The sequence below is a fragment of the Etheostoma cragini genome, chromosome 9 (genome assembly GCF_013103735.1).
Source record: "Etheostoma cragini isolate CJK2018 chromosome 9, CSU_Ecrag_1.0, whole genome shotgun sequence".
Lineage (NCBI taxonomy): Eukaryota > Metazoa > Chordata > Actinopteri > Perciformes > Percidae > Etheostoma > Etheostoma cragini.
In genome coordinates, this window is record NC_048415.1 from 6,923,455 (window position 1) to 6,944,906 (window position 21,452).

General features: G+C 39.3%; 1 protein-coding gene across 1 annotated transcript in view; it reads left to right on the forward strand.

Moving 5' to 3' along the window:
- cachd1 (cache domain containing 1) overlaps positions 1-21,452 on the forward strand; it is an 81,635-nt gene that overhangs the window by 59,375 nt on the left and 808 nt on the right. Inside the window, exons 11-27 of the mRNA XM_034882184.1 lie at positions 2,643-2,766; positions 3,025-3,142; positions 5,296-5,464; positions 5,605-5,747; positions 6,656-6,837; positions 7,782-7,892; positions 8,808-8,930; positions 9,355-9,454; positions 9,581-9,697; positions 10,249-10,409; positions 10,798-10,884; positions 12,991-13,107; positions 13,619-13,770; positions 14,322-14,483; positions 15,536-15,613; positions 15,700-15,801; positions 21,195-21,452. The exon at positions 21,195-21,452 is cut by the window's right edge and continues 808 nt beyond it. Coding sequence (XP_034738075.1) covers positions 2,643-2,766; positions 3,025-3,142; positions 5,296-5,464; positions 5,605-5,747; positions 6,656-6,837; positions 7,782-7,892; positions 8,808-8,930; positions 9,355-9,454; positions 9,581-9,697; positions 10,249-10,409; positions 10,798-10,884; positions 12,991-13,107; positions 13,619-13,770; positions 14,322-14,483; positions 15,536-15,613; positions 15,700-15,801; positions 21,195-21,439 — 2,291 coding nt within the window. The 3' untranslated portion in view covers positions 21,440-21,452. The remainder of the gene's footprint in view (positions 1-2,642; positions 2,767-3,024; positions 3,143-5,295; positions 5,465-5,604; positions 5,748-6,655; positions 6,838-7,781; positions 7,893-8,807; positions 8,931-9,354; positions 9,455-9,580; positions 9,698-10,248; positions 10,410-10,797; positions 10,885-12,990; positions 13,108-13,618; positions 13,771-14,321; positions 14,484-15,535; positions 15,614-15,699; positions 15,802-21,194) is intronic.

Here is a 21,452-nt window from a genome sequence, read left to right on the forward strand (position 1 = left end):
AAATCTTTGAATAAAGGTATCTCCATGTTCAGAAGAAATCCGTAACACATTGCATGGTGCTTAGATTTGCTAGTCTGTAACAAACCAAGAAACAATCAGGAAAATTCTATCTTCATCAGGTCAGACAGACTCCAGTGGTCTGCCAAAAACATGTCTGCAACTATTCATGGTATCAATCTTTATTAGCTTTAGAGAAACACTCCAAATTGTTGGAAGAGAGTGTATTTGGGTGTTTTTGTTTCACATTCAAGCGGAATTACACATTATTTTGTCTGTTTCAACTTCTTCCACAGCCATTTTCCCTCATTAGACTTAACTGACATCTTCTTGGCGGCACTGGCACTTCTTTGGCATTTCATTCTCTGTTGAGCCATGCCTCAGTGCGTTGCCACAGTGCAGCGCGGTAGTGCTCATGTCCGGTTTTGGTTTGTTTTGGCCTCAGCTGAGGGGGTCTTTACTAAACCACTGGTGCTGTACAGCAGGTAAGTTGTGCTCTGTAAGCCTACAGAGCAGGGACATTAATGCTAAATGGCCCTGTAGCTGCAGATTGAATCCACCTTAAGATATACTTGTTCATGATGAAATAATGTCCTCCTGCTAAGCTATAGCATAGATATTATTACAAAGTTATGATGAAAACTAGGTTTAAAAAATGAAAACTGAAATACAATTTTTTTTTAAATGTTTGAAAAGAGAAGAATTTGCTCGTAGCTCTGCCCATTTTTTAGACCCTTGCAAATAACTATATGCAATCCCTAATAAAACACTACAAATGACCCTAAAAAAACTCCATTTTCACCAGACTTGAAGTTGTTGAAATGTTGAGTTAGATAACAGGGAGGGCAGGGATATCTAATATGACTAGCAACAACACCACAATACCCAGGTTCATAGGCGTCTATTTATGTTTTCCTCCGTGGGTGCTCAAAAAAAATTAATTTCAGAACCTTAGGAAAGGGACAGCGGCCAATATAAACACACACGCCTATTAACTCAATAATAAAGCCGTAAAGTAAACTTTCATCTCAGGACAGTGCTACTTCTCACAAATAGGCCTACAGATAGGATTGGCGATGAGAAGTTTGACAGACACGGAACTGCGATTAGCTTCTTGGGAAATTAAGAATCACTGGAGCTGGGGACTGACAGCAACATAACTAATCACACTATGACAGACACTTAGCACCAACTGCAATGTTTAATTTTGAAACAATGTAGCCTACTGGCAGTCTGGCACGTGTGGGTGCTCGAGGCCCGGAGCACCCACGGTGTCGTGGCCTATGCCCAGGCTTGATTTGTGTTTAGTATTAGAGCCATGGGCAGTAGGGCAATGCTCCCCAAGCTAAAAGCGGGAACAGGTTGAAATGAAAGGTTTTATTAGTTTGGTTGGAGCTCAGCATAGGGAGGAATGGAGGGCAGGTGAAAGACATGTAGCGGAGAGAGGAAATGTTAAGGAGGGAGGTGAGGTATAGTGGAGCAAATAAACAGGCATCCAGCTGCATGGTTTACAGAAATGTTTAGCATCAAAAAGTTTCACTTTTAAACCCAATTATTCCAAGTGAATATTTGCAGCTGTGTGGATCTCGGCCACTCTGTTCGAGCCTCTTTTTTTCCTCTAAAATGTTTGTTATTGTAATAAATATGCCATCAAATAATAACTTGTTCTTACTCCATGCTCATTAGTACATATAAGTTATATATGAGTTAGTGCAACTCTGTAAACATTGACGAACAAGTCCCATTAAAGTTAATAGCTGGCATTGAAATTGTCTGCGGGCAATTAGAGTGTAGGTAAATACAATTAAATAAATACATGGCTGACAAGAGGCTTCCGGACCTGGAACTGAAAATAGCAGGTGATTAAATTGGAAAGATCTTTGCATGGGAGGGTGTGAGTGTATGTAGTGTGGCCCCATGTGTCCATGCTGTATGAAGACAGAGATGCCTTGTCTAATACAGCAAATGAATTCTCCTTAAAGAGTGTGAGAAACCTCTTTTTCAGAGTGTATTAGAAATGAGGAGAAAAAACACAATTCTGTTTTGTTTACTTCTTTTACAACAGGTAGGTTTTCAATACAGTATCTTGAGTTTTTTTTTGGGGTTTGCCCCAATTTGCTAGAATAGATTAATGGTACATAAAGTGTAATTTAAGCTACTCATTGGTTTTAATATGGCATTACATTATTGTTGGCCAAAACACGTTTAATGAATTGGTCCTCAGAAATAGAATAAATTTAAAATTCTTTCAAATTGCCAAGCAGCATCTTTTTTGATGCACCTACACTACATCTGTGTATGTGCGGATAAGTGCACCTATCTTGTCCCCTTGAATCACTTTTTCACTTAATTTATTGTTGCCTTCAGTGACTGTTGTAAATTCAAACTTGGCTTTTTCTCTTACTTATATAAGAAATTACAAGACAAACTGAGTAGAGCTGTATTATCTGTTGATGTATAAAATCTTGAATTAAAAAGCTATGATTTTTTAACTGGCAGTGTATATGGAATAATGGTTAATAGTGATGATGATAGCACGAGTAATTGTAACTTCTGACTACTTTCTTGTTTGACAGTCACCAGATGTTGTTGTTTTTCTTTTAGTATGTACAAGCACTAATAAATGATGTTGTTTGATTTCCCAGGTTACACCCTGATGCATCCGTCACTGACACGCCCTTACTTGATGACCGAGCCTCCCCTTCACACTGACATTATCCACTACGAGAATATCCCAGGATTCCCTGTTGTCCGGCAGAACATCCTCAGGTATGACAGAATGAGGAACAGTTGAATAAAAATCCATGTCAGAGGCTCAGTCATCCCATCCTCTTTCAGTCACTCTGTTTTCTGATAATGTCTGGAGACAGTAACTTTTAAATAAAAATCAAAACATTTTTAATAATTGATTATTTACTTATCAAAATGGAGCATTGAATTGTTCTAGAGAGAATACATTTCTTTTTTCCCCACCCCTAATATTTTATGTGTGTTTGTTGTTGTTTAATGATTTGCATTTTTTTGCAGCCTCCCTCTGGGCAGTCAGGTCATTTCTGTCCCAGTCAACTCGTCTCTGTCCTGGCACACCAACCGACTCCGTGACAACAGCAAAGAAGCATACAACGTCAGCTACGCCTGGAAACTGGTGGGTGTCCGTACAGACCTCTGACACGTTTTCACTGGTGACATTAAACTTCACAGTCCAGAAATTTGCCTCTCAGCTTAACAATTCACTTTCTGCTCACTATTTTACACCCACAAATAAGCAAACAGGCATTTAAATGCTGTAAAGGAATTACATACATACTTAAAGTTCTTTTATAGTCCAAGTTGCATCATGTTTTTCTGAAGTTTCCCAAAGAAAAAATAGGTGCTACAAAAAGAAGTTGATGTTACAGCAGGATACAATATCTTGTTTCCAGACTAAATTAACATAAGTGAAGATGGAAATTACAAACTGGCAATTGCTTATATTTCCTTTATTTGAATGCAGATGAAATGTGTGCAAAGTATCGTTTTTGAAGCAGAACAAGCACTCAGCAGAGACAAATGATGATGTTTGTCTGTGTCAGTGAGCCACTGTCGTGGTGAGATAATAACCACACGTAGTTTCTCTCTACCTCTTCCATCTCTGCATATAGTTCTTTATCATTACTGTACCGCTGTCTAAAAGCAGTGTAAAGATTGAAGCTCCCAGCCTTTATGTCTCCACCAAACCTCCGACACCTTAAATTAGTTGGTGTAATAAAAACCAAGTGCTCACACACCCAGAAACTGTCTGTCTCTTGAGTCTGCGTTTCCTCTCCGGCTTAGAGGTGGCATGTTTTAGAAAAAAATGGCAAAAGAACAGCAATATTGAGTCTTTTTTCTTTCTGACATTTAAATTTTTGGCAGGAGCAGAAGTATCACAGTTGATGTAGGCATTCCACTTTAAGCGTTTTTTTATTTAACGCTTTTGACATTTAGTTTTTTTCACACAGGCTATAGAGTTCAAACACACCATCATTTGCCATTTGTCAGATATCTTTTTTTTTTTTTTTTATTAACTTTCTAGAGCCTGAAAAATGGTGAATTGGCCCAGAAAGAAAGAAAGAAATCGAGAAGAGTTGTTTCCCACAGAATTGTGTCTTTTTGTAGGACAAATAATGTCTAGTGGAGTCCTTTTTTTGACCAGAAATGAGACAAAATTGTGTTCTTTTTTTGTTGTTGATCAAATTCTTTTATCTATTGTATTCAAAAAATAATAATGTAAACATAATATTCACAAACAGTTACAAACAACACACTGGGACATGAACTTGTCCCAGGGCAGAACATTGTGTCTTTCAAAATGAGCAGCAGATTTTTGTCCTATTTATTCTTAAGTTATCTGAAGCTTCTGGGTCAGCCTAAAAACTATTTACTGTTTATTTGACAGTTTGCGTGAAATACAACAAAGTGTCAGAATTTAGGGCTGACTAGCTCTGCATGGTTCATTTAAAATGAGTGGGTTAAAGCAGAAGTTAAGCCGGACACGTAGCTTCTGTGGAAAGATGTCTGCGGCCCATGAAACACTGGCCGTGAAAGCTGAAAAAGAGCTGATAGTATAAGGATTGTATGTACTGTCACAGTTTTGCTGGCTTCTAGTTTGTACAAAGTATGAAGAAGTGGAGATGCACTGAACTTACATGAACTCCCAGTATTTATTCACAGGCTCACACTTGCCGCTAAAAGCAAACATATTACATTATCTGGTACATTAGTTTAAAGCTATAGTGCTGACAACAAAACTGTTGGTGCGTCCACATGATACAAGCCTTAGGTGACTGCGCACCACCCCCACACCCCCTTCACAGCGTTGCTAGTAGCCATGGAGGGCACGGAGGATTATAAAAACATGATGGACTCTTCAGAAGAGATAATTATCTTCGTTTGAGTTACTGTGCGGGAAAGTCACCCAGACAACACAATCTTCTGAACATAGCCATACTGAGAAATACAAAGAGAGTTTTGTTGCGCTGAGAGTCTTAACTAACTTTGCAACTCATTTGGTAAGGGCTTTAATGTAACAGACGTTTATTAATATAAAAAAAAAATAGCTTTAAAGCTTTAAATGGATAACCTGCCAAAAAAGTATACCCCAGCTTTGAAATCCACTTATAAAATAAAACATTGTCCTTATGATCTTTTTTGGCCTCCCTCTTTGCATTCTGCATCATTGTCTGTCTTGTTATTTTCATGGGATATATTTTTTTAACGGTAACAAAAACATTTCTTATCATCAGCCTTCATCCTCCACTCCTGTCTTTTATCATCTAGGTTCAGGACACTTCTTTTATCCTGTGCATCGTGTATGTGCAGCCGGAGATCCCAGTGAAGCATCTGAAGAACCTGAACACAGCTCCCAGCTCCAAGCTACCGTACCATCGCTTAGACCTGCTCGGGCAGCCCAGCTCCTGCCTGCACTTCAAGCAGCTCTCCACAGTTGGTAAGAACAGCACGACTAATATATAATAACTTGGGAGTAATAAATGAGTCTACAAACTTTATTTTTATCCATAGTCAGCTCAAAAACACATATTAGCACCTCTGACGGTCCCTTTCCTCCCCTTTCTGTCTCTTTCCCAGAGTCCCCCACTGTGATGTTGGCAGCCGGTAGTTTCTCCTCTCCCTATGAGCACCTCAGTCAGCCAGAAACAAAGCGCATGGTGGAGCATTACACCGCCTACCTGAGTGACAACACCAGGCTCATAGCCAACCCAGGCCTCAAGGTAATCATGCATGGGAACACAGATGCAACTCACGGCTATGACCAGCCTATGGGCGCACACAGGGTTAATGTTGTTTACCTGATAAACACATGGCACACATCCAGCCCTGCGGTCGGGTTACAGGCATGTACACACACATTCATATTCTTCAAGTATGTACAAACACACTTACACACAATGAATGGGTCCCAAGATTGTGAAGTAGAAGTGCGTTTAGAAGTAGTTTTTAAAAGCAACATTCTTACAATAATGACAAGCAACTTGTTTAGGCTGCTTACATTACAACTTAAATTAACAAAGTTTGAATGAAGCTCTGCATCTTTAAGAAGGGGGACAGAACCCCACGTGGTTTTGGCAGCCTGTGTGCATTCCTGTCCTGGGGGGGGGGGGTTAGAGTTTGAACTCTAAAGCCTCAGTCCCAGCTCTGATTCCCAGGCTAGTCTTAAAAGCCCCCCTCTGGTGACCTCATCATCACCCCTTTCAAACTTAGAAGCCTCCCTGAAAATGGCATTGGGATCTTCTGGGTGTTTTTCAGGACTTTAGGGCTAATTGATTTCCATTTATTCCTAAGTTCCGGTGTTTTGAGCCTTGCTTTTTGTGAATTCTTGATTATACTTAAAAAATATATATTACTATTACAGTTTCAAGTTCAGTTGTTTGTTTGACAGGAATCACTTTAAACTTCCATTTTGTTTGTGGGTAAACTGGAGGCCAACTTGCCAAAAGTTTTAGAAAACTTTAATTTAAGGCAAACTTTGAATTAGTACTCTTCACTTTCTACTCCTTCCTCAACTTTTTTTTGTCCTCTCCTTACTTACCTCCTCCTTTCTTCTCTCTGTCATTACCCCCACTTTACCGTCCCTCTTGTCTCTGTCTCCTTTCATCCCTTCATACTGTCCCCTCTGCAGTCCTCTGTCAGGAACGAGGTTATGGCAACCAGTCACGTCACGGATGAGTGGATGACACTAATGGAAATGAGTAGCCTCAACTGCTACATTGTGCGCCGTTACATAGCAACGCCCAGTGGGGTGCTCCGGATTTACCCAGGATCACTAATGGACAAAGCCTTTGACCCCACCCGCAGACAATGGTGAGGCTTATTTGTGTGTGTGTGAGTGTGTGTGTGTGTGTGTGTGTGTGTGTGAGAGAGAAGCGGTGACCAGCCATTACTGAGATGAAGTAAGTTCAGATTTTCTCATTTAATTTAAGCATGTTTGTCCATGCTGTTTACTCAGAAGGTAAACTTGAGTCAAAATCATTTTTAACATAACACACAAAGCTTTAAGAAAAGTTAAAGTTGTTTGTCAAGTCAGTTTATTTATATAGCAGAAGTTGACCAAAGTGCTTTTGGCAGTAAAAAGGAAAAAGTATAGAAATAGACAAATAACACAATCACAAAAACACACAGTATATTGACATAAAACACATTTGAAAGCCAGAGAAACAAGGGAGTCTTTAGCCTGGAATGATGGTCGAACATGTAGAGCGAAGCAGTTTCACAACTTGTGATTTTGTTCAGGAAAGTTTTGTGTTGTTAGGATGATTATCAGCACATTTTGTAGAGCATTTTTACTCTGTGAACAAGGCTTTTTTGGGTCATACCCATTTAAAGATTGCATTCATAGTTTCACTATTATAGATCAGCCCATGGAAAGTGTTCTGCGTTACAAATGTCCATCCTGCTTTAAATGCAGATATTTAACCTTCTTTTTCCTGCTTTTTTGAAACCAGTGTATACAGAGAGTAATCAACCATATCGCTTATGTTTGTATACAAACATGCCAGGGGGAGTAGAATGATAAGGCATGTGCACTTTGTAAAGCTTACAGCTGTTCTAACTGCTTTTTCCTGTGGCATTCAGCTATGGATACAATGTCTTCCTTGACAAAGTCAGATCAGAAAAAGCTTACTTTTAAAGTTTGATTTATGAACTGTACTGTTCACATTCTCAAGGTATCTCATTTACCCTTTTAGCCAGGAAAAAGAAGGTTAACTTTATGAAATAAGCCTGGGCCTGTGTGATCTGTTGCGTAGGTACCAGCATGCCGTGGCTAACCCTGGCCTCATCACCTTCACGGGACCGTACCTGGATGTAGGCGGGGCAGGCTACGTCGTCACCATCAGCCACACCATCCATGCCTCCAGGTAAGAAGAAGAAGATATGCATTTTGACCACAGTGAACCCTTCTGCCATCTCATATTTTACTGCGCCAGAGGAAATCAAGTCTGGTTGTCTGATGTTTATTATTAGCTAATGCTAGCAAACAATAGATAGATATTGCTGTGTAAGGCAAGGCAGCTTTATTTGTCTAGCATTTTAGCAAAAGGGCAATTTTACTGTGTTTTACATAAAAAGATTCAAATAGCAAAAGTTACAGTGCAGTAAAAAAATTTAACATTAAAGAGCAGTTAAAAAACAGTTAAACATATAAAAGCAAATAAAAAGCCGATTTTAGTCTGCTATTATGGGACAGTGTATTAACCGCTGGTTATGATAACCAATGTGTTGGTCTGATAACCACACATGTTATCGGCGTGCAATAACCATTTTGTGGAAACCCAAACATTACAGAGTCACTGTGCTACTGTCACATATTTATGTTCAGGGTTTTTTATTATAAAAGCAAAAAAATAAGTAAACACACCAAACCTCTCCAGGAAACAAGAGATTCTTGGGAAATGAAGGATCAATGGATCTGCCGTTACATTGTATTTGAGCTTGAGTTGTCCGGCCACCAAACCAAAACGGTTTTGGTTCACTCAATGAGTGTGTGATAAGTGTGTTGATGACTGGCTCAGTGAGCATAACATTACACAGTTTGTAGTCTGCAAAACAGATTTAGAATGGGGATTTTGGTATAGCTGGTGTGGGTAAACATTTATGTGCTCCTAAAGGTCACTAGAGTAACTGACCATTACTTCAGTCAGCATTCAGCTTAACACACAATCCCAGCAAACAATTAAGCAGTAAAGTTCAATTGTTTTCCTCCCTTTAAAACAAAAAAAACCCTTTATCATGCTGTTCGGTCTGCTCTTTCTCACTGTCTCCTCTCTCTTCAGCTCTCAGATGGCCCCAGGTTATGCAGTTGCAGTGATGGGTATAGACTTCACTCTACGCTACTTCTATAAGGTCCTACTGGACCTGCTTCCCATCTGCAACCAGGACAAAGGAAACAAGATCAGGTAGGAAGAGGAGAGATTGTTTTGATCTGCTGTTTATGTCTCCCTTTTTGGTTTGTTTTCTCTTTATCCTTTTTCTTCCACCCTCCCATCCCCCCCTCTCTCTCTCTCTCTCTCTCTCTCTCTCTCTCTCTCTCTCCCCCCCCCCCACACTTCCTTTATGCTCTCTTTGTTGGTGTTCAGGAGCCATATAACATAAGATTAGCTCTAAGGGGGTGTGGGCAGAGTCTTAGTGTTTGGCAGAATATTTAAAGAATGCAGATGAGTAAAATTTTGCAAGCTGATGTTTAATTAAGCACTTGGGAAAATAATAGGGAAAAAACTAGTGGTCAAGTACAAGTATGACTAATGTCATATATTCTTTAAATTGATCCCCTCTGTCACCGTGTCTGCGGTCTTTACATATATTTGTGTGTATACATTGTAGGTGCTTCATAATGGAGGACAGAGGGTACCTGGTCGCTCACCCCACTCTCATTGACCCCAAAGGTCACGCCCCTGCAGAACAACAGCACATCACACATAAGGTAAAGGACGAGGGACTAATAAAGACTTGTAAAAAATAACCTTAAAAATTCACAATGACATTCCTTCTCTTTTCATGTTTTTCTCTAATTTCTCATTCTGTCATCCTGTTCTTTTTTTGTTGGCAGGAGCCACTGGTGGCTAACGACATCCTGAACCACCCTAACTTTGTCAAGAAAAACCTATGTAACAGCTTCAGTGATCGCACCGTGCAGCGCTTTTACAAGTTCAACACCAGCATAATGGTAAGTCAGGGAAACAGGAGATAACTGGATGTATGAATGACTGCACAGGAGCACAGAATCAAGACAGTTATACTCAGCAGCAGACAGACCATCACAAACACACTTCTTTAGGCCTGGATGTGCATATGTGGTAGTATAACACTGCTCTCTTGTGGTGATCCATGGTGTTGCAACCTTGAAATAATCCTTTATAGTATGATTCAATTAATGCTGCAGTAAATATTGTTACAAAGGTCTACAACTTTAAATTTATTAGGGTTAAAATATTTTTAAACATGTAATACTATTTCATTCATGCACACTGAAACATCAACAAGGAGCAGACTGAGGATAATATCAAAATTTCAAATCTTAGTCTGCCTAAATACCTCATGTCCTTCACTAGTTTATTTAGTGATGGCTGGTTCTGGTTCATTTTTTTAGTTTTTTCTTTTATCATAAGTATTTTTGAAAAGGCCTAATCTTTGTTTTAGTGTTTTTGAGTAGGGGAAAATAAAATATAAAGTTCTTTAAAAAAACAAACGTGTTGTCTTGTTCTGTCTTTCTCATAGGGGGACCTTACCAACCTGGTCCATGGTAGCCATTGTTCCAAGTACCGTCTGACCCGGATTCCCGGCACTAACGCTTTCGCTGGCATCGTCAACGAGACTTGTGACTCTCTGGCGTTCTGCGCCTGCAGCACCGTGGACCGGCTCTGTCTCAACTGCCACAGGTCTCATCTTCACCCACACACTTATCAGGGATTTACTGTTTACCTCTCAGGCACTTAGGAGAGTTGCTAACCTACCATAATACTAAGTGATTAAAGAGTAGATGTATTTTGCACATTTTTTACTGGAATCACAAGACAAACCTCTGAAGTTTATTAAAAGTCCAGATCTAACAGGGGGATGGGAGGGTTGACCTTTCCTAAAAACTTGTTAAAATTTATTTTACATAAATGAAGACATTTGCAAAATAACTTAGCATAAGTTGTTGCAGAAAACTAAACCAGAAAGCAGGAAATGGGGTGTTAAATATGCTCAAAATTTCAATTTTGCTCAAAAGTGGTGAACCCCTAAATGGAGCTTTCTCGCTTAACATGGAACTGTGTTTTTCAGAATGGAGCAGAATGAATGTGAGTGTCCATGTGAATGCCCCCTGGAGGTGAATGAGTGCACCGGCAACCTCACCACTGCTGAAAACAGGTCAGTGCAAGACATGTCTGAACCACATACTACATTCCATTTAAATTCTACTTATTACATTGCATGATGTTATATGAGGGGAAAAAACTATTCAGGAACTATTTTAATGCAGGTAGCTTATAGCAGAGGTTACTGTTCAGATGATACCTGATCTGTTAAAGCAGGGGTCTTCAACAGTTTTCAAGCTGGGGACCCCTTAGCTGAAAGAGAGACGGAGTAGGGACCCCCTACTGCTGTACATATATTGTATAAAATTAAGTAAATACTATTCAAACATCATGTTTTAATGCTAAACACATATGTGGTAGCCACAGTGACTCCTTAAACATCACTGTGTGGTTACCCCATTGTGGCTTTCGTACATATAGTAAGCTTATATTAATCGTATATTTTATTTAGTGAAAAGAGAAACTTTCTAAACTATTTTATTTAACATAAATTGAATATCTCTGTGTTAGAGCAGCTGGTGCACATAATAACAGAAGCCAGAGGTAAAACCACAAAACTACGCCGCACCTGTGCAAAGAAAATTGATTCTTTCACTTGGCGTTGTTCCATTACATGGTACCTGCTCGACTCAACTCGGCCACGTTGCCCCGTCCTCCTTTTTCCATTGCGGATTATCGCCTGAGGCGAGCGTGGCTAGTCGTCATAGCAGCAAACTTCTGTGATCTAACGCGACACACACACAGAACGTGGAAGGTGTGTTGTTTCAAAAGAAGCTGGAGGCAGCAGAAAAACAACTCAGGCTAAACTACCTAAACATGGCGGGGTTTGTTCAGGGCACCCCCAGTCTCTCGCTAGCAATGATGACGCAGTGAACAGTGACAATTCTTTCTGACCAATCCATAGTCTGCAGGTTTTCACTTTTTGGTACCGCCTCAGTTCGCTTGGAGCCTTGACTGAGGTGGTACTAAAAAAGAACCTGTTAGTAGCTACCGGGGACTTTTATCATAATGGAAAACCAAAAAAAAGCGAGTAGAGCCGAGTCAAGGAGGTACCATGTAATGGAAAAACGGCATATGACTCTAGAGTCGGTACTTGCTCTCAACTTTCTCCCTTGCTCAATCACCCACTCCCCCACACACACACACACATTAACACATCAACAACTGTACCATTAGTACAGTACCTTAGTGTGTATTTTTGCAGTGATAGAGCAGTCAGTCACATCCAAGGCAGATAGTCTTCAAAGGATGACATTTAAAAACTAAGAAAAGAGAAATAAAAAGGGTTCTTATTAAAGTCTATTTGATTAAAAACCACTATGTCCTGTTAAAGTTTTGCTATTTGACTTACAGTATACAATAGAATTATGAACGACACGTTAGCATGCTCAATGCCTGATTGAATGGTAAAGCATGCTAATGCAGCAATGTCCTGCTTTAAGTTAGAATTCACATTACAAATATACATTTGTAGTACCTTGTGTTTTTACCTATTGTGATATCTCTCAGACATAAATAAAATTTTTTTTATACTTGCAGTCAGTAGTATTTTCTACTTATCATTCAGTGCCACATCAAACATTTTGGAAATTAATTTTTTGAGTCCCCAATAGTAGTGTCTGTGAATACACATATTCTCTTTCATAGTCCTGTTATTATCATTTGAAATCTGGACATCTATCCTCTATGTTAACCTGCAAACGTATTAGGAGATGTGTCAGTGTTTGTGGGTGTATCCTCAATTCTCTTTGTCTCTAATTGTCTCTCTTGTCCTGACAGACTTGTGTCCCCCTCTCTCTCTCTCTCTCTCTCTCTCTCTCTCTCTCTCTCTCTCTCTCTCTCTCTCTCTCTCTCTCTCTCTCTCTCTCTCTCTCTCTCTCTCTCTCTCTCTCTCTCTCTCTCTCTCTCTCTCATTTCACCCATTTCCTTTCATCAACCATCATCTGTCTTTGACAGCATGTCAGTGTTTCAAATGCCAATTCCTCCTTTATTTCAGGCAGACATGCAATTATCATTTTCTTGCTGTCAGATTCTTCTCTGTGTTTTGTGTCAAGCAGCATTGATGTTTGTTACTTTTAAAACTGCTTTGCATAAATTGACACGCCGAAGACTTTGTGGGCTCATGCTTTGATTTCTTTGTCTTTGTCCTGTTGTGCAGGAACCCTAGCTGTGAGGTGCACCAGGAGCCAGTCAGTCTGAATGTGATTGATCCTAGTCTGCATGACACCCTGCCCCAGTGCATCAACACTCGCTGTAGCCAGAGATACACCAGCAGGTATACACACTAAACAACACACATATGAGGTACACGGTAACAGGTGTAATATATAAATCTATGCACGTATGAAGTATATTCAAAACACTCTTGTAAAGCCAGACGTACAACAGAGACACATGAATTTACCATGGGTACCAGGGTGTATTTACATTATTTTAAACCGCACAGTGCCACCCACTGGTAATATACAGGAAGTGTGAAGAGTGTCTTTCTCTATTGTGCTCAAGAATTGACTCAATCTCACATTCTATCATTGTTGCTGCATATTTATCACAGAAACAGGACTTAATGCATCACATAACATACTGTAATGCACTGTTAAATAAATCAACAGCTTTCCAAATTTACAGACTTTTGTCTTAATATAACTTTGACAAAAAACAAAATATCCCTTTGTCTCTCAAATATTATTTGCCACTTTCTCCTTCTAAAAAACAAACTTATTTTAAATGATTGTCCATCAGTAATCTTACTTATTTTGATCTCTGTTGCCTGGGCCCTGTTTCAGTGATTGTTTCGGCGTGTTGGACTGTGAGTGGTGCATGGTGGACAGTGATGGAAAGACTCATCTCGACAAGCCGTACTGTGCCCTGCAGAAGGAATGTTTCGGGGGCATCGTCGGCGCCAAGAGTCCTTATGCCGATGGCCCTGGAGCCGTAGGTGAGGGAAATGTGAATTTAAATCAAGATCTCCAGATGGGCTCACTTTCCATAACTAAATCAACTAGATCAATTATTTAGTTTTCAGTTAAGGTGCAAAGTGGTAGAGTCTAGAGTATTTGCAGTCTGGTTCCACAGAGACGTTGGTCCTAAATGTACTGTAGTGCGCCTTCTCAGCCGGCAGAGTGAATAAACAAACAAAACCAAAATAAATCAAAAGTCAAATCTTGATCGTAGATCACAGATGACCAATATTCCACATTGACTGAAACTTTTCCGGTGGCTGATAATGTCTTTGGTTCGGTTAACAGTTTGTTCAATCAGAATTGGTTGTCTGCTTGCAGTTAAATAACTTTTATGTGGCAATTCAGACCGATGAGAGAATAGAAACAAAGTAGAAAATGTCTCATTGTTGAGTTAGGATCTGTAGGTGCTGTTTTTGTTGCCGTGATGTATTTTCACTTCTTCAGCCATCCAAAATCCTTTGTAACTTCTTTAACAACCTTCTACCTATCCTGTCCTTTCCATCCTTCTTCTCTATTTCTTCCACAGATGAGGAGGTGGCATCTCTGAACATGATCAAGAGTGCACCTGTGGGTCCGGTCGCCGGGGGCATTATGGGATGCATCATGGTGTTAGTGCTGGCTGTGTACGCGTACAGACACCAGATCCACAGGCGTTCGCACCAGCACATGTCCCCACTGGCAGCACAGGGTAAGACTGATGGATAGATTCTCCCTCACAAATACATCTTTACAGTTAAAGTGAAACCTTACAGCTCAGCAAAATCAAGATTGAAAGGAAATCTTTACAGCACATAGGAGTCATTTTTTTGTCAACAATACATTTGTTACAGTTTACCAAATAAACCCACAGCATCAGTTTTTCTGCATTTGTGGTGGATTTTCTGTATCTTATATTCCCACTGGTTGAGCTGTAGTGCCCCAGAAACTACAAGAACAAAAATGGAAACATATTATCCTTAAACATTTTTGTTTCTAATGTGTTCTTCACATACTGAAAATTCTTCAAATGCCAAAGAAAGAAACAAAGGGTTAAATCAGCCTGATCAACAAGCAGAGTGGCAACTGCTGCTGGAACTTACCAGTTGACATTAGCATCACGCAGCACCAGCTGCTGCAGTATGATTTATATAATTACTCAGCACTATTGACAAAAATATCAAACACATTACAATCTCATTAAAACTCTTGAGTCCAAGTCACTTTTGGTGTGATAGTTTGGTACACAACTTGGGATAGAACATAAGGCATTAGGCTGAGGAATTGACTCATGAAGTGTGTCTGTGTCTGTGTGTGGGTGTGTGTGTGTGTGTGTGTGTGTGTTTGTTTGTTTGTCTGTGTGTCTGTCTTTGTGTGTGTGTGTGTGTGTGTGTGTGTCTGGTGTGTAAAGTGAGGAAAGAGATGAAATATCTAAAAGGGATATCTACAAAAAGTATCTTTTGGAGCTCGTACCAATAACACACATGGTCAAAGCGAGGTTAAAAGTCACTTGCAGTGCCTTAATGTGTCCCCAAAACTTTTTTAACACATGCACTCACATACTGACTAATATCCCTGTGTACACAAGTTATCTGGGCTGAAGAGGTTTAACTGAATATTAACTGTATTCATCATACATGTATCAACTCCCTCTAAAACTAACCTAAACCTCGTGCTTGTTATTCTTCACATATTGGAACAGTAGCATGTATCTTATCTTTGCATTTTTCCTCATTTCCCTTCCCCTCTACCTTCATGCTCCAGAAATGTCAGTGAGAATGTCCAACCTGGATAACGAAAGAGACGAGAGGGATGAAGACAGCCATGAGGACAGAGGAATCAGTAAGTTTAGGCAGTATATTACAGTGCAATTATTGTATTACCAAACTGGGCCTTTGTGTTGACCTGTGGGTTCTCTTCACTTTAAGTCAGTAACACTCGATTCATCGCCGCGGTGATTGAGCGGCACACTCACACGCCTGAACGGAGACGAAGGTACTGGGGTCGATCGGGGACAGAGAGTGACCACGGTAAGACAAATAATTATTTATCTCTCATCAAATTTACTTAGATAAACAGTGGGGGAGAAGTTAACAAAATAAAAGCATATGTGTGTATGCTGTATTATGTCATACAGTAAATGAGAATTGATTGAAAAAGGAATTAAGTAGAATACATTTAAATGCTTGTAATGCTGTATCAAAACAAAATTATGTATATAATTTGTAATCTTTAGAAAGTGGTTATTGCCACTAAGAGATTATGAAAATCTTTTTATTAAGGACTCTGACTGGCTATTGAAGTTGATTTTATGATAACTTAGTGAAAACAAGAAGCATGCAAGTTGAACATATCTTTGTTCAGTCTAAAATAATCTTGGTTTCTGGAAAATCATGCAATGGTTACAAAACGGAATGTCCATGAAATGACATGTTGCCCTAAGCAACTTAAGCATAGCTATATAATTGTACGTTTAAACTGAAATTGTCAATTCAACCATTTATAGACAGCACCAGTTTTGAAACCAACAAAAAGGAGACAGTGGAGGTTTAGCCATCTAATCGGGAAGCTTTCGGAACACGACCAGCTGGAGGAGACCCCAAGGCAGACCCAGAACAGGCTGGAGATGCTTCATATCCCACCTGTCCTGGGGACGCCTAGGGGTCCCCAAGAAAGAGCTGAAAGATGTGGGAAGAAGTCTGGATTACCTTCTGCAACATTGACTCAGGCCCAAAGATGTGAAATATTATGAAATGAAGTATATTTTTCTCTAACATTAGGATCTTTTATTAACATACAGTATGTTATACCATAGGACATAAAACCATATCAAGGTAGAATGCAGCAACACTATCAACAATGATATTTGGGGCTCAGGTGTCATATTTTTAAATGAATGTTACAGCACAGTCTCAAATTCACAGTTTGCTCTTATTTGGCTGTGGTTCAGCTCCAGGCTTGTTCTTTTCATTATATCACAGCTCAGAGCCTTGTTTTCTCTCATCTCTAGCTCTGGAAGAGTTGCTCATGTTTTGCTGTAACCAATTCTAGAACTTGTAAGTCTGACACTCTGTGAACGTTGATGAACCGTTTTCACCCACATGGGCTCTTACCACCTACATATGGCATCACTCCACTTCCTAGCAATGAGTGTCTCCAATATATGTTGCATAACTGATGATGACGGAGATAACAAGGATGAATATGGAGAGTGGGTTAAAGTGAAACAAAGACACGTGTAACAGCGATTCAGCGGCCACTGTTAAACTAGAGAGGATAAAGAGATGTGAGGAAAAAAGGTTTTTCATTTTTTTTGTAAGATTCTCTGTATGCTGCTTCTCCTGCATAACATCAGTTTTACAATACAGATTGATTTAATCTAATCCTAAATTTCAAATAAATTGTTTAATGTAACAAACATTTTAGGAAATGTAAAATAAAAGGTTTTTAATCCAAATGTCATTTAAAGGAGAATTCCAGCCAATTTTTATGTTAATCTTGATCGCTATAAATATGTACTCAACTGCTCAGTGTTGCCTGCACCAATTCAGGTTGTTTTTTTTCAATCGAAAGTACTCGCATATTTATAGCAATCAAGATTAACATAAAAATTGGCTGGAATTCTCCGTTAATGAAGGACTTCTATTTCACAAAGAAGTTGTGAGTAAAGAAAACACAGTGATTCATGTGTGCTAATCAAAAGAGCTGTCTTCATAAATCAACAGGAATGATCATTACGTTGCATAACTGATAGGGAAAGAAAAAAAACATAAAAAGGAGTGGAGAGATGTAGGGATGCAAAAGTGATGAAAGAAGGGAAATAAGAGTGCAATGCAAGGGCAAGAGGCAGGGACAGAGAGCAAGACAAGTTTTAAATAATGGAAACGGGGGGTGTTAAAACAAATGTATTACCAAGTTGATGCTTCAAACTTGCTGCTCCTCTCTGCTTGGTGGTCAAAGGTGCCCTCCTACCACAATCAACTCACTCATACTGCTGAAGGGAACACACACACACACACACACACACACACACACACACACACACACAAGCTACATGGAGATCACTGAAGGATCAAAGCATTAAATCTGTTCAGTGAGTGACACACACATACAGAGTCCTGTTTGGCAGAGCTGCAATATTTGCATACAGGCAATGGCTAGAACTACCCACTTAATAATGAATACTGTAGATATAGAGTGCTGCGGGAGTTAAAGCTGCACAATTAATCACAATTTTATTGAAATATCAATACGGATTAGTGCAATATCCAAATCACGGGGGGTGGGGGGGTCAATATTTCTTAAAGGCAAACTTTGTGTCATATCATTCTGAATTAAGTTTCGTGGTGCTGCAGAGACGTCCCAATCTACAAATCATATCTTACAGACTAAATTTTTTTTTTTTTGTTAGGTACAGATCCTTGCAAACATCACACTATGATCAATTTCATTTTATTTTTTTTCCAATTCAAATGAGAAATGATACAAAATGATACAAAAATTCATCCTTCCTTCCAATATCGCAATTGCAATATCATTCAAAACAATCAAACATGAACACAAAATTATGAAGACATGAAAAGAGGAATTAAATTGAGATTTTCAATAGGACAGATTTAGTTTGAGATCCTGAAGATAAAATTGACATCCTATAGGCAAGTTATAGCAATAGTTTGACATTTTGGGACATTAGATGGGAGTTAGATGTGAACATTGAAACCACTCTCATGTCTGTATGCTAAATATGAAGCTAGCTAGTTACTGCTCTCGACCATGACATGTAGTAGTCTTTTATGCAACCAACATAAAGCCACAAATTACATTTACATTGTTTGAAACGTATGAAACAAATAAGATATAACAAACTTATTAGAGAGTTTTAACATTTAGATTCAGAGTAATGCTAGCCCCTTTGTCCAGTCTTTATGATAAGCTAAAGAGCCGCTGGTGCTTGCATACATTAAGTATGCAACCACCATGTTTGAGAGTGGTATCGATCCACTCTAACTCTAGGCAATAATTTAAATAAGTTATTCAAATTTTTAAACTGTTCCTTCAAATAGTGGTGTATTTTAGTCAACATGTCATTTTGTCACAGACTCAATTGTTCTGTCTTTAAGCTGTCCCGAAATTCTTTCCAGGATTCATAATGGTTCTCATTTAAAAAAAAAATAAAAAAATAACATGGTAGTTTACCCTGTCTTTTCAGCTCTTATAATCAGGAAGAATTTGCTTTCTTCACCTTGTGCAGCTGGAAAATGTCCCCAGCACACAGTTAGCTGTAGGCCTGTCAGCTTTAATTGGTTTGGTATCAAAGCTCGGCTAATCTTCTGAGAATCAAGGAGAGAAATGTTTGAGCAAATTCTGACAGTGACTCTAGTACAGGATTTAAGGACTACTCAGTGGTACAAGCAGAAATGTAACAACTGTTGGATGGATTGCCGTGAAATTTTGTACAAAGATGTACTGTATGTCAAAACATACCTGCTTAGCAACAGCATGTTAGTGTTGTCATTGTGAGTGTGTTAGCAGCCTGGTGTTTATCTCAAGGCATCGCTGGGCAAAATGACAGCCGTATAAAGCCACTAGCATGGCTGCAGTCTAGTTTCTGAATACTTTGGCTTGCCTCTTTACTTATTAAGCATTTGCTTGGGAATAGCCTGCTTGATAATATTGCATACTAAGAATATCAAGAATGATAATGTTTTTTTTTTTTTTCTTTCTTAATCACTTATTTTTCTTTGCATTTTGACTCTTGAGCTGCTATAACAAGAGCATTTCCCTGGTGTGGAATCAATAAAGTTCAGTTGATTGTATCTTCTCTTATCCTAATATAAAATCCTTAAGCCCTGAGAAGAAAGTTGAGAGATCAGATGGGATTACCCGAGGGTTTAGATGTTTAACTGTTAGATGTCTGGAGGAAGGTTGTTGGGAGATAAATTTGACACCATAATTCAACCACCTTCTCCCTTCATGCCTTAGACATATGAAACACACACACACACACACACACACACACACACTACTTGGTTCAATATCTCTGGAGGTTTAATGTTTCATCATCCAAAATTGCAGTGATTTTTCTATAAATATAATCATTGAGGCGCGCAGGCTTACAGGGTTTATTTGCTCGTCTGGAGTAACAGATTGATGTTCCCGTGGTGCAGCATGTTGCTGGTGTCACTTCAGAACCTGAAAAAGACTACAATAAAGGAATTAAGGAAAATGGTTTTATTTCCAGATGAACTCCTAAATATTTTTTATAGTCAGACCATGTTTTTTAGCGGGATTTCATGGTCCCGGAGGGGATGAAACCCATTTAGCACATAGCAGTTTTTTTTGTATACACATTTATTACACGTAAACTCAGCGCTTTACATTGGAAGACAAAATATAAGCATAAACCTGAGAACATAGGTAGCATTAACATAAATATAAGAATACAGTGAGTAAAATGAAGAAACTGATATCAATGATCAAGACAGCAGTAAAAAAACAAAAAACCTCCACACAATCAAATGGAAACCCCTGCCACATCACACCTGTAACCAACTGTACAAGAAACAAGGGTGACCATTCATGTGAAGAAACGACTGAATAAACCCAAAGCCTACAATGTTTTAACTAAAATAAGCTTCTGGAGGAGTACATGATAAGTAACCTAAGTCGTCACAAACTTGAACTGTATTATAAAAAAAAATCGGTCTCTTTATGTATGATCTGTTTCCTTATTCTCTGACAAGTAATCCCCTTTATTCTGTGATAGCAGTAGCGCTCTTCCACTGCCCCACTTACCAATGTATACTAAATGCCATGTTGGCTTATGATTCTATCTCCTCGGGCTAGACGTATGTGCAATATGTGTAGGAAAGAGATCATAAATATGTATGCCTCTTTTTTCAGATTGTTTGAGAAAGCTGAACACAAGGAGCAAAAATGCCCTGTGGGGATATTTAGTTGTCAATGTGCCATTAAAGAGCTTTTACTCCTTTCAGAAACCGTGTGTGTTAGCTTGTATTCACATGAATGTTTCTGTGTTGAATAGCTATGACAGCAGGGTGTCATTTGCTGAATAGTTATCGTTTCATTGTTTTGCAGTATTCTAAACCATTGCACATGTACATTAACTGCTTTATAATGCATTTGCTTTAACCCCTCATCTAAGACCTGAACAAGGCATCCTAGAGCGTATAAAGTGCAGTGCTTGGATTTTAAGTTTTTTAACTAGTGAAAACCTGCGAGGGTGTTGATTTTGAGGGTAAATATTAAAATTAAGAATCATCTCATCTCATCATTTTGTTCCAGTTTGGCTTTTTGGGTAAAGGTTAAGCATGGTAAAGTTCTATGACTTGTTTTGGGGAAAGAGTTGTAAGAGGGATGACAAGTCCAGCTACACCAACCTTTGTATGCATGTTGTCTCCAGGCTACAGCACCATGAGCCCGCAGGAGGACAGCGAGAATCCACCTGGGAACAACGACCCGCTCTCGGCTGGTGTCGACGTCGGTAACCACGACGATGACCTCGACCTGGACACGCCTCCGCAGACTGCAGCGCTGCTCAGCCACAAGTTTCACCCTTATCGGCACACGCATACACACCACCACCCGCTGCACACGCACCACCTGCAGGCCGCGGTCACCGTGCACAGTGTGGATGCAGAGTGCTGATCTACAGCGCGGC